Raw genomic sequence first — 13,995 nt, forward strand, 5'->3', positions numbered from 1 at the left:
CCTGTGCCAATCACATGGGAGGTCAGGAAAACCACTTTGTAATTAACAGTCTTTGACCATTACAATGAAAAACAACTGGTACAACAAATTAGAGATCAATTGAGAACAAGACATATTATGAGAATGAGGTAAGGTGGGAAGGAGAGGATTACTCCATATGTGAAAATATATGATTTTTTTTTTTTAAATCCCAAATGTAGGAATCCTGTGGAAAATATTTATAGGCTTTTCAAGTTATGATACTGGAGATTTAATGAGAGACAAGAGTTGCAGCTAGTACGGAGAAGTGAACCTTTTAGATTTTCTTTATATACTGGAAAAGAAAGCAAGCCAATTGCAGAAAGATTTGCACAGAGGTCAGTCAAGCAGAACATTGACTAAATTGGAAATCAGTCCATACTGGCTTGTGTTTTAACCGACTAGAAGCCAACAAACATCCAAAAGGAATCTGGGATTCCAAAAAGGACATGGTGCATATGTTCCATTTTTTGAAGTTGCACATGCTTCAGCTTTTCACAGGTGAAACTAGAGATATTTGCCTTGTGTGTCTAGTAAGAGCATACTGAAATGAATGGCAGAAAAATGGCCATTGGATTGCCTTCTTAGCACCCCTGCTCTTGCACTAAGGGCAAATTCTGCACTGATCCCTCAAAGGTAGAATATTGCTGGATTGTACTCTGCTTTTGAACAGCTTATAAATAACATAAATAATGAATGGAAACTGTAACTAACATCTAACATCTGTTTCCAATAACTGCTGGACAGATGCTTCCACAAAGCCTTTAGCAGGGAATCAAGGCTATAGCCCTCTAACATAGTTTGCCTTCTAGTAACTCTCAGATGCACAGAAGTTCTATTGAAGAAGCAATCAAGTGGGATGTCCAAAAGCCTCTAACACTGGAAGATGATGGGCATCCTAGGCAGGGTGGGAAGAGTGAGGAGGCAGTCTTGGCGTTTGTGCTCTTCCTGCCTCTGTAGGAAGATAGACAATTTTGTCCCTCTATAAATGGAAGAAAAGAAAACTGGATCACTCTGGCAGAGTGTGCAAGTCATGCATGTAGGGGACTGTGGGCACGTGCAGCAAGGAGGTGGGAAGGGTTGTGTGTGTGTGTGTGTGTGTGTGTGTGCGTGTTCATGCTGGTGCAGAGCAAGGCAGCAGCAAGGACTGCTGCTCAAGTCACTAAGTAGTTACTTCACTGAGCAGCAGAAAAATCAGAAACAGGCAGCTGGCTGAGGTCAACATGAGTGTGAGCCAATGAAGGGGAGACAGATGATTGGTTGTCAGCTGTGCAGGCTGATGGGATACATGCTGCCATTAGGAGGAAGGTGTGACGACTTGTGCATGGAAACTATGTGGTCGTCTGAGCCCTGGCACCAAGCTAAGATACCATACCATGAGGTTACTGCACTGTATGATGATGGAATGGGGTCTTAACCTAATTGCTAATCTTACTCTTAGTGCTAATTATGATGATGATTAATTAACTTTCCATACCACCCAGCAGCCAAAGCTCTCTGGGCAGTTCACAGCAGCATATTTAAAGCAATATAAAATATGCCAATTAAAACATCAAAATGTTAGTAATAGAAAATTTAAAATCAAACAAAAATAGTAAAACAAAATTATACATACAAAAGATCTTATTAAACCCTGTCTAAAACAAGCAGACCCTACTAATTAATTAAATGCCTTGTAGTAAAGGAGGTTCTCTACCTGGTGTCAAAAAGATAGTGAAGTTGGTGCCAGGCAGGCCTCAGTGGGAAACGTGCCCCATAACTGAGGACCCACAACCGAAAATGCTTTTCTCTTTGTTGCCACCATCCAAACCTTCCTCATCCAAGAGTGCCTATGGCTGGTTGGCCACCACCCACTCAAGAACCTGGATATTTGCCACCAACCTAAAAATGGTCGAATTTTCTGTCCAGGGAAGATTTTAGAACCTTCAGAAACTTCATTATATAAGCTTATTATATTGGATTACCATGAGTTACACTATTATGAAAAAGAGAACTTACCTCTAGGTACTTTCCAGGCCCTGCATAATTTTATAATCCCCTATTCTGCCTTTCCCCGGCCTTTGTTGAGTGGTCTATTTCTTTGTGCACAGGATTTCTCTCCCAGTGAATAGGAAGAGACATGTGTTCCTTTGGACCCCAGAGATTCAGCTTTCACGAATCTCCAAGCCCAGCTTATTCACTAATTGTGTTCCTTTTACTACCAATGTAAATTGAACACAATGCTAAGTTTGATTTGCTTGTTTACCTTCCCATTTTAACCAAATAGCTTTGCATTAAGCATATCAATAATGATAGTAAATTTGCTATGCCTTAAATCTGGTATATGTCAAACGTGTTAAACTCAGCATTTTAAGCTGTCTTGATTGACAACATTAATTGCTAGAGTCTGAGATGACAAAGTGAGGAGACTCTATGCTCTTCCCCCAACCCCTACTTTCATTTTTAGAATGCTCCCTTGTACTATGAGAAGCATCTTGCCATAATGTGGCTTTTCTAATCAGAATGTGTGTTAATTTAGAAAGATGAAGCCTCAAATCCTCTAAACCTGCTGAGATTTGCTGTAAATAGAATCAGTACATACCACTTTGTTTAGCAAGCTAGCTATCGTGCCACTTTTGAGGATTTGTTTACAGAAAAGATTAATCTGTAATTTCAAAATGAAAAAACACACATCTCCAGAGTCTTTGGAGGGGGCAGGATTTGAACTCTAAAATATTGTCCCTATTAATACTAGGATGTTGGGAGGAGGGAGACTGTACACTCATTTTAAGCACACAGAGGATTTATTTTTAATCTAAAGATTCATAGATTGATTTGATGCTCGATTGGAACTGATTTGCTAATTCATTTAGGATCAAATTATTGACTGATAGCTTCATGCTAATTTGGAGCAGCTGAGGTTTTAAGAGAGATTGTTCTCTCACTGTCTTAATGGAGGTACTGCTATAATTTGGTGTGTGAGAGGAGAGCTGGAGTTTTGCTTCTCTGTTCCTGGAAGTTCAGAGCCAGTGTGGGCCAGGGTGGGGAGCTGTGAGAGGCAGCATAATGGCTACTCTGGTCTTGGGATGGAAGCATCTAGTGAGAAAATCAGAACTTGCAGTAGAGGTTGGAAGAGAATACTGTAAAGAAAGCTACCTCAGCCTGGAGCTGAAAAATTGTAACATTAAAGGCAGGCCTCTGGATGCATCAAATCCTTCCTTTCTGTTAGAAATAAACTTCCTTAGTTTTACTGTTAACCTTTGTGTGAGAGTCAGTGAATAAGGCATGGAACACACATCTCTGAGCAGCAAGAAGAAAGTGGAAGTGAGAGAAATAATGGTATTTGGGTTAGTGCCTTGGCTGGTTTGGTTTGTTACTATATTTTGAACAGACATATTGTGTTCCTGGGTCATTCCAACAGTATGAAATCCAGTGTGGTGTACTTGGGATGCTAAAATGCTTTGTACTGAGGAAGAGGGATTGAGCATATTAAAGTCCCAGTTAAAGATTTTTAGCTTTCTTAATGAAGTACACATTGCTCAATTGTAACTAAATAGTATTTTATTTATCTCTTGGTTTGCATTATCAACATAAGCCATGGTGGCTTATTTAAATCATAGTCTCTGCAAGGTGCAATTTTCCTAAACCCGTATCTGGCTTGTGTGATCTGAACCTGAGCAGCATGGCTTGAAGTAGGTGGAAACAACCTTCTGATAACCCGACAGTAGCTCATGGGTCTTTGGAGGATAGTTTTCCCCTGCCAATTCATGTCACTGCCTATGACAAGCCCCAACTTGGTAATTATGGAAATTAAGTGTGGCATGCAGTACAATTTAAATAAGCCCCAGTGGCATGGTGGCTTTATGACATATAAGAACATAAAAAAGCCATGCTGGATCAGATCAAAGGTCTATCTTGTCTAGCACTTGCTTCCTGTTGGCAAGTCATTCCTGCCTTAGGGAAACCCTGTCAATGAATGCCCTCCAAAAAGTCCTGTTCTTGGCAGCTCCAGTCAGCTTTTGTAAACTCATGTCTTCCTTTATGGAATCGAGCCATCTTAGATTTGGCCTTTTGCTACTTCCTCTGTCTTCAACTTTTCCTATTGTTCTTTTCTAGTGAGTCTTGCCTTCTCATGATGTGTGAGATGTACAACAGCTTCAGTTTCATCATTTTTACATCCAGGGGAAGTTCTGGATTAATTTTGTTTTTCTGTTACTCAAAATGTACTAGTCTACTTATTAATATTTTAATTATTCCAGCTAATCAGCTAAACTCAAAGATGAGTTTCAGCTGAAGCCAAGACAAGGACCCAAAAAAGGAGAAAAATCCAAGAAGATGAGCCTTGCACAAACTTGCAGTGGTGTACTTAAGCCCAGGAAGAGCTTGACATCCATCCTTTGTCATAAGAATTTGCCTCCATTCCTCAGGTTCTCTTCCTGAAATCAGCAGTTCAGACCAAAATATTTGTTCAGTCTTCTGCAATGAAGACAGATGAAACAAATCCATTCAACTTCTCTGTAAACTCCCATGGGATACTTTATAACTGAGTTTCTATCAGTGCAGAGTTGAGCATCATTTTGAAGGGATTTTATCACCTTTTCAACTTCTTTTTTGCTAGTTCCCTCACTGTAGCGAAGTTGCCTTTGTCCAAGTAAAATGTGACTCTGTTGTACTTCCTTTAATCTGATTGCACTGTGGTGATTATTTGTAATTAGCTCAGCAGCATCTCATGCTAAGTCCTTGGTGACACCATTTAGGGTTAAATCCAAGATTGCCTCCTCTGTAGTTGGTTCCATGAGCACCTGTTCTCAAGCACAGTTGTTTAGGACATCAAGCAATGTAACCTTTCTGCCATCACTGGAGCATACATTTATCACAGCAATGTGGAGGTAACTGAAGTCACCTATTGTTACAAAACATCCTCATTTGAATGTCTCCCTGATTTCATTTTTCATCTGAAGATCACCCTGAGCATTCTGCTCCAGAGGACAATCGTTTCTAGTGCTAGACTGCTTTTGGAGCCTGTGATTTTCACCCACGGCAGTTCTTTGAAAGACTCTGCCTCTTTTGGATTTTCTGCTTAACACTTATGTCCTATTTGAAATTCAAAGGAATTCCTCCCACAGTGTAGTCTTCTCTGTCTTTCCATAGTTTTATACCCAGAGATGACTTTATCCCACTGTTTGTCACCAATCCTTAAGGTCTGTCTTGTCTGCTAAGTCTTCATTCTCCTTTAAAACCAGGCATTCCAGCTCTCACCTTTTGGCTGGGAGACAGCCCAGAAACACTGATACAGCATTTAGCAATAGCCCGTAAACGCTGATACCTACCTCCTACTCTGGTGCTTCTGGCTTTTGCATCGTTTGCTATGCCTCTTTGACTGCTATCATGTTCAGTACATGCTTCTGGACTATATCTTCCCCCTTTGCATTAGGACAATCATGCTCACCTTCATTCCCTATGGGTAAGCCAACCCAAACTGGAAGCTTTCCATCAGCTTTCCCCCAAGGTTCAGTTTAAAAGTTTGCTGCCTTTTATGTCAAGCACCAGCAATTGGGTCCCAACTGGCTCACAGAGAAGCCCAGCTTGTCCCAAATGCTGCCCAATGCCTAACAAATCTGAATCCCTCCTCTGCATACCAGCATCTCATCCATGCTCTGAGTCTCCTCAGGCTGCCTATCAAGCTTGGGTTGGTAGAATTCCAAAGAAAGCCATTTTGGTTCTCTGGTTTTCACTCTTGTATGGAGCAACCTCAATTTAGTGTCCATTAACTTACAACTATATTTCCCCAGGTCTTTGATAGTAACATTGACCACAACCACTGCCTCCAGGTCAGCATTACCTACATACAGTACAATGTTGACGGCACATGAACCAGGCAGGCAGTTTACCATGCATTTTATGCACCCACCACAAGCCCAGAAATATGTATAATGATCAAATCTCCCACTACCAGAAGTCACCAGAGACACATCCTTCACGTGAGATTTCATTTTCCCTTAGGAATGGATCCCTTCTAAAGAATCCTTTCTCTGTTCCTCATAATGATGCTTTCCTCTCCTTGAGACCTCTACTCTCTCTGACAGCAGAGAAAGTGTCACACTACTATTTGGTTCCCAAAGGTCTCATATACCAACCTACTTTTGAGATTCCCAGGTCAGTAACCTTGGATTCAAGGGAATATATCGGTTTCCTGAGAGCCAGGGCATGCTCACAAGCTCCAACCCCAGTAGCTGCAGCTGTATCAACATCAAGAACAAAACAGTTATAAAGTAGAAAGCCAACAGAGATGTGGTGGGTAACATTAGTATTGTACTGAGCATCACATGTATGGCTGTATGCCAGCTGTGGGCTTGGAGTGATGATCTCCTTGCTCTCAGGGAACAAGCTTATTCCCTTGAAGCCAAGGTTGCTAGCACTGGGGAAGTGGAGAGTCAACAGGGTGGTGAAGACATTTCTTTGCTGTATGCAGTATGGTGGGGAGTGGGTAACAGAGAAGAAGGGCAGCATTCAGAAGAAAGAGGGAAAGGATCCCATAGAAGGGATCTATTCCACTAAGATGTGCTTAAAGCTTAATTTCCTTCTAGGCCTCGCTTTAGTATTGTACAGTTGGTTTTTTGAAGAATTGTGTAAAAGTGTTTTCTTTTGAAATGGTTAGAAAATAATATTGGATCCCATTCATATGGGAAATCTAGCACTTTTTTGGGATAATGCATGTACAGAGCCTGCCACCTTCTAAAGTAGTCCAACGATGGATGCTAAAGAATTGAATTCAAAAGCTGAGATCCTATGCACATTCATGGGGGTATGTCTACTGGATGTACTTCCAGTTAGTTATGGAAAGGACTGAGTTGTGAAGATGATTCCTAATTCCTGAAAAGGAAACATTAGAGTGAACTGATCTCCATGTATTTGTACATTTGCCTTACAAGCTATCTGCATTCATATCTATAATTCTAAGTTCATTTCACAGACTTGATGAAACAGCCTACTGCCTGTGAAAGCTTATGACATAATAAACCGGTTGGTCTCTAAGAGGCTCCAGCATCTTAGCTTTTAGTATTGTACATTTCCATACATCAGGAAGGAAATTTGTTCTGCTCTGACGGAATGATCAGTGAGCCCCATGAAGGCACTCCATTAAGTTAGTATATGCAAAAACTTTTATATGACTGCGATGCATGCAGTCATTATGACTAAGAAGTTTCATGCACACGTATACACAAATATTCCCCTTGAACTGAAATGTCAGACAGGAATGTGAAAACATACTTCACTTTTATTGTCTTTCAGGCATGAATGGTGACAATTAATTTGTACTATTGATTCCTGAAACATGTCTGATGTGAATCTGAACAATGAAGAAAACACCCCCGAGAATTAGGTTGGATGGTCAATAGAACAAAAGGCGAGTGTTTTATTCCTTTCTCACGATGATATTGGCTACAGAAATTAAGTGCTTTCCTTCATGGTCTCCACTCATTTCACGTTCTGGCCAGTTGTGTGGCTTCCACTTTTTACAGACCAGAAATGGTTATATATTCCTTGTATGCTTATATCTCATATAATTCACATTGCACTGCAAAACTTTTTTTTCTTCCCTTCACTCAATTATCTTTATGAGCAGAGATGTCTTCACACCAACACAAATTGTATATAACCTTTTTGTGTGTGTTCACATTTTATTTTGGAAAACAGGTGCTTTAAAATTTTTAGAATTTTTTTAAACAAAATTCTAAAAAAAGAAAAAGAAAGAAAAAAATCACAGTATTTACAAAGATCATAAATGGCTTAGCCATGCAAAACAAAAGACTTTGGTTTTATCCCCCTTTTAACTTTGGTTTAAAACATTGACCATGAATAATTTTGTTCCCTTGCCGAATAAAGCCTTAACCAATGCTGAGAGGATTTAACAGGATCCTTCTGTAATATTTTATACAGTATTGAATTTATAAGACATTTCATGTATTTAATCCATGCCAATACACTACAGGAAGCTTTTATTTAAGATATCAGTCACTACTGCCCAGACAGTCAACATTTTACAAATTTACAACAGTGTTTTTTCCCCTAAGTGGCAAAATACAATTCCTAATTTTCATCTCATTTTCCTTCCACTTATCCTTTCCACAATCTATAGAATCTTCCTGTTTCCCTGGCTTGTAAATCTGTAAACAGAAACCTGATGCTTATTCTAGTAACTTCTTCCTGCCGTTATCAAAATGACCTATTACATTCTTCCAGATGCTAGTCTTTTGCTAAGAGGAAACATTACTTAATAGTGCTGCCTATTTGCCCTGATCTATCCAAATGTTTCTTTTTATGCTAACTTTCTAAAAAAATTATCAAGCATAAAACAGGTTTATAAAGTTACAATCTTGAATGTAACTAAAGATACATAGATTTAATTTTATTGTTACAATTTCATGTACTTCTTGATAAATTATGTACCAGTTAAAAACACTAAAATTATTTCAAGGTGCAATATCTGTAGTGTAGTTAACAAAAATGCACACACACAAAAATATATATTCTATTTTGTGGAAAAATGCAGCTTTGATATGATTACTTTAAAAAAACCAAACATAAGCCTCTGATTTTGACTGATTTTTTTTTCAAAATTAAAAAGAAAGGTAATTTTTAAGGCAGTGGATAACAAAAATACTTCAGAACTAATTCTTAATTCCAGTCATTCACACTATATATCATGGAACTGCAAGAACAATTAGTTTTCTGGAATGCTATCAATAAAAAGATTTTCCTGTTTAAAAAAGACTTATTAGTAGACATCTGTATACATGATGACTCTTGCTTGCTACCTGATTCTTCTTTTGGCAATTATATACATGTCCTTTATATGTGATCAGGTTCTCTCTCTCTCTTTTTTACAAACTGGTTACTTTGCTTTTTCTTTTGCTGTCCCTCCCTACAGGTGTACGTACCCCTTTTTCTTCAGTAGTGTTTGAAAAACAGAGAAAGAAGTGTCTCATTTTCCCATAAGGCAATCATATAAATTAAATACTTGCTGTGCAAAATAGGAGCTTTACTGATAGCAATCAGAATTGGAAATGTACCTCTTTAAAGGGTGCGAAAACCAATGGAAATAAAAACAATACACTATACATCAGATTACCAGCGACTCCCAGAACAAAGCCTTACAGTGTATAAAAATAGCTACGTAAAAAATTTACATAAAGGCAAACCAAAAGAAATCTTCAGTGCAGACATTTACAAAAAAAATATATTCAAACAGAACACAAATTGTTGACCTATTATCACGGCTGCTGCCCAAATTAGTTTTGCTGATATTTTTGTAAGCTTGAGATAACAGTGTAAATTCCTTTGAAAACTTGAGAGCCGTCACGTCTTCATATATATCTTAAATACAATCCATGTTCATGCTTCGGTTGGTCTATATTTATTCTCTGAAAATGAGGGGGAGAAAGGTGAGCCAAGATGATCAGCATGATGGCATAGATGATCCAAGAAAATGTTATTTTTCCATAGAACATGAATGTTACTAAGCAAAGGAAATGGTTATTGGAACATATGTTTTTGTAGCATATTCTAATGATTTTAATTTTGAGTTCCACGTGTCTCAGGGAGGTCATACTTACACACTTTAAAAAAAAGAGAGAACCATCAGGAAAAGTCTGTGTCAGTAGGAAAATATCACAGTGGAGAGCAATACACTGCACATTTCTTCTCAGGAAGTGATGAAAAGTGATTTGGAGTGGTTTCTTCCAAAAAGCATTAAATGTCTTGAATCTTGGAAGTGATACATTATGCTGCTCTTTCAAGGGGTATGATAAACTATTTGCGGCTGCAATCACCTCAAGCAGAATGTGGGATCCTCAAAGGTTCAAACCCCTACGCCCCAATCAGGAATCTTCTGTACCTAATACACGGTAGCAAACCTGGGACACTACAACTTTGAAGATTTGGGGTTCTGTTAAATGGAGGTGCTCTATTTGATACCCTTTTGAAATAGCCGGAAGTCGGCTCCTGGCCTTGGCTGCTCTCAGGTACACAAAGGCACCAAGAGAAACAAATGGGATCCTGTTCAATAGTATTGATGTTTGTGTCAACTGAGTCGCCTCTCAGACTTATTTTTTACCCAGAATCCTAGCACCTGTTTCGGACAGTGTCTCACCTTCCATGACTGCTTGTTTTACAGGAAAAGTTGTGGTGGTGATGAGTTAAACACCCGACTTTGCTCAGAATTTAATTTTAGCCAACAAGAGCACAAGGGGGGGGGGGGGCATTAGACATGGAAAAGACGAACTATCTTTTCTTACCACCCCGCTAAAATTAAAGCACAGACTCTAGAGTTATCTTAAAGTCACTGTGCAAGTCCTGAATCTCATTGCTTGCTGTTCTGAATGTGTCTAGCATGAAGGCTTTCCTAAATTCTGGCTGCCTTCTGCTTTTCCTGTGTTCCTGGTCCTGTCCACCTTAAATTGTGGTTGCAGTGACTCATCGCTCATCCTTGTTTAAGATGCACTGGACCCCTTCCTGGATTGATCTTTAAAGCATCTGCATTCTCAGGTCACTCATGTCATATTAGAACCCATTTTTACATTGTTTCTTTGAAAAGTGGCTTCTGAAAGGAAAGTGGCATAAAATCGTCAGAGTGAACCCAAAGGATGCTCTAGTCTAGCTTACTTGTCTGACTCCCTACATGTCATATTGGGTAAATGTTTAGCCTTTCTCATTGGAGGAATAACTCAAAGATAAAACTGCGCAGCTCGTCTATTAAGGCAGGGATGACCTGGAGTCACTGGAAGTGGGCAAAGTTACCTGTTTTGGATGTAAATTCAGATCTAAATGGCCTGGAGCCCAGTTATCTGAAGGACCTTTTACACCTGTATATACCTATCTGCCCCTTAATATCAGCTCAGGATGCCCTTCTATGAGAGCCATTCCCCAGGGAAATAAGAGGGGTGGAAAATAGGTGAAGGGCCTTTTCTACTGTTGCCCCCACCCCCAATCTCTGGAACTCCTTCCCTAGGGAAATTTGCTTAGCACCGGTTTTGTTTTATTTTTGGTGACAAGAGAAGACATACCCTTTAAAGAAATTCTTTAATATCTAAGCCTGTGAGTGCTGATGGATCTTTATTGGTTTTATTATATTGTACTAGTTTTATGTTTTATGATTTCTTTTAACTGTTTTATGTTGTTTTATTGTGTGAGCCACCTAGGGAGGCCATTCTGCAGTTATAGGCAGCATATAAGTATAAATAAATAAATTTCTGGCTCAGTCAAAGTTTAGACTTCACTTAGTAAGTCATAGTTACTTTAGAGCATGTTCATGTACTGGAAGAGCTGTAACCAAATCAGTCCCAGGATGTCTAAGACAGAGACAGTGTTTGCCTGATGGTATGGTAATCACTGTTGGCTGTTCTTCAACTATAACAGGCATCCTTAAAGCATTGTTCTTAGTTCAGCCACAGAAAGTTAGAAGTGATTGAAAGACCTGCAGATGGCATTCTTTGGCTCTTCTTGCTGTAAATACATAATATAAACTCATAAAATCCATCAAAGGTAAAAAGCATTTTGATTTTATTAAGGACAGAGAGAATAATTATAAAGCTGTTCACAGCTACCTGGAATCGTGACTGCATAGTTCTCACTCTCAAGCTTCTGATTTGTGATTGTTTTCTTCTAATTTCTTATTTTCTTCTGTATTCCCAAGATCTTTATCTACATGTTTTGAGGCTGACCTAAAATGGGAGCAACACACTTTGGATTAATGCACAGCTTATTTCCTCTGTGTTCTTACAGTTCAACTACATTCACATTTGCAAGACAGAGACCTCAATGTACTGAGTCCTGTAATAACATTGTGCAGTCTTAGTAACAACTGAGTTTGACATTTATCTTGCCCTCTTTTATAAATCTGCACATAATGGAGTTACACTGGGTATAAGGATTTGTCCTTCTTCCCTGACGTTCAAAGAAACAACATGCCCTTCATGTTTCCTTAGAGATGGTGGCATCACTAACACCAAACAGCTCCAAGGATATTTTTGTCAATATGGCAACCACTCCTTTCTTAAGGTAAAATAGCCTACATGAAGTCTAAACCATACAGCTGGAGATGTTGATTATGAGACATTAGAAAGCACCATTAAAAAAAAAAAAAAACATGCCTGCTTTTCTAGGCTTGCTAGGTTCTGCTTGCTCATGAAAAAGAGATATTTCTACTCATTATGAAGCACAGTTTCCAGAAAAGCTAATTTTACACACAAGCATGTTCATGTGGCTTCATGTACCTGCTGGTACTGGTCTCTGAGACAAAGGGCACATCTCCCTTCCTCCAAAAACTTTCTACTGCATGTAGCTTCCCTTCATAAAATATACCCATCAGGTAGAATGCTCCACTGAAGTCAGTGAGACTTACTTCTAAGTATCCATAGACAGGATTGTGCAGTTAGGGCTCGCTTGCCAGTGTCACCCCCAGGCAGTTCAGGGATTTTTAAGCAACCTTTAGCTCCTTTCTCCTCATTTGCTCTGGTGGTGTTTGCTTTCCTGAAGGATAAATCATGTGCTTCCAAAGCATCTGTATTTCATCCTTGTGCTGACACTTGGAACTAATGTTCACAGCTTGTCTATGTTCTTCCTGCTGGTAGTCAGAGCAGGGATCAGCACAATCCCCCTCTGGCTTGCAGGTGTCTGATTCAGTGCACCTGACACTCTCAAGCACCTATGTCTAGAAAGGTCTGAATTCTCAAGAGTGAAGAGAAAATGAGGTATGACTCATTTGAACCACAAGGCTCATTTCTCCATAAAGATAGATGTATTAATTGAGTGAAGGCACTGAGTAGCTTAACGTAATACCATACTAAAGTTTTTATTACATGGGGGAGAAGCTTTCACAGTCTGCCAAGGTGAAAGACTCCTGCATTAGTGTGATAACATTTTAAAGACTTCAGCTTTAAAATGTAAATGCGCAAATCCATATAAGTGATACAAATGAAATCCCTTGTGCCACAGGAAGCTTAACACATGCACAGGTCTTTTGCAGAAAAAAGAGCGGTGACAAGTTTATGCCTATGCTTAGTATAGCCTGAGAGCTGGAGTGACTTTGACTCTTCACATGCATTGTTCAGCAAGGCAGTGAAGCAAAACGGCAGACATAGGCCTGTTACAAAAATTTCCAAAGCTTACTGTCTGAAAATGGAAAGCTGCTGTAAATTTTTGACATCGTGGTTAAAAAAAAAAAAAAGCAGAAAGGCATTTCAACAGTTCCAAGATTAAGCATGGAGGTAGCATTTCTTTTATTGTTATCACTTTATTACCAGAAAAGGATGACTTTGTATCTTCATATTTGTGCTGATTCTACTCCTGCGTGGCGCAAAGTTAGACGGCATCTTCTTTCACCAGCATGTTTCTACTTATAGGCAATTTGTGCTTTTGTTTTCAGCACAGTCAAATGAAACTGTGATAGTGGAGTAAGGGCAATTATTGCCCTTTGAATTTTCTCTATGCTCTTATTACATAGAATAAATCAGCACAGAAAAGAAGATGCAACATTGTCTTCAAGGGATGCAAGAAACAAAAATAGGGACAACTAAGGCAGTGACAGGGCCAGGGATTAATTTAAGGCAACTACAGAGACACTGGAGTCCTGCTGTCGCACGTTCTGCAGCATCCTTAGCCATATATCAAAGCTCTCACCTAAAATTAGGGTGTACGTTAGCCACTACAGCTTTTCTATACCTAGATATTGGGCATAGCACATATAATGACCATAACAAATGGGAAACAAAATATCTTCCAAGATGTTAGGTATCAGAAAAGCCTGGCATGTTTTTGTTTGTTTGTTTGTTCAAATTTGGAAATGTAATTGCTTGTGAGAAAGACAGGGTCTGTGATGTGGTCAGAAGAAGGCTCAAGTTCTAAGCTGGTGCACTGAACTCAGATTTTCCAAACACAGTCAAAATGAATCCATTGTCCCCACTTATAGCTTACTGAGGACAGTCAGACTTGCCTTTC

At 39.2% G+C, this 13,995-nt stretch overlaps 1 protein-coding gene across 2 annotated transcripts in view; it reads right to left on the minus strand.

The window, feature by feature from the left end:
* Positions 1-7,407: 7,407 nt before the first annotated feature.
* Positions 7,408-13,995, minus strand: part of ALCAM (activated leukocyte cell adhesion molecule) — a 143,478-nt gene continuing 136,890 nt past the window's right edge. For both annotated transcript variants that reach the window (XM_044441457.1, XM_044441454.1), the window contains 2 exons: positions 11,604-11,720; positions 7,408-9,422 (listed from right to left, as the gene is read on the minus strand). In XM_044441457.1, the coding sequence (XP_044297392.1) occupies positions 11,633-11,720 (88 nt within the window). In that variant the 3' untranslated portion in view covers positions 7,408-9,422; positions 11,604-11,632. The remainder of the gene's footprint in view (positions 9,423-11,603; positions 11,721-13,995) is intronic.

The sequence above is a fragment of the Varanus komodoensis genome, unplaced genomic scaffold, assembly GCF_004798865.1.
Source record: "Varanus komodoensis strain SLA01 unplaced genomic scaffold, ASM479886v1 scaffold4, whole genome shotgun sequence".
In the NCBI taxonomy this organism is placed as follows: domain Eukaryota; kingdom Metazoa; phylum Chordata; class Lepidosauria; order Squamata; family Varanidae; genus Varanus; species Varanus komodoensis.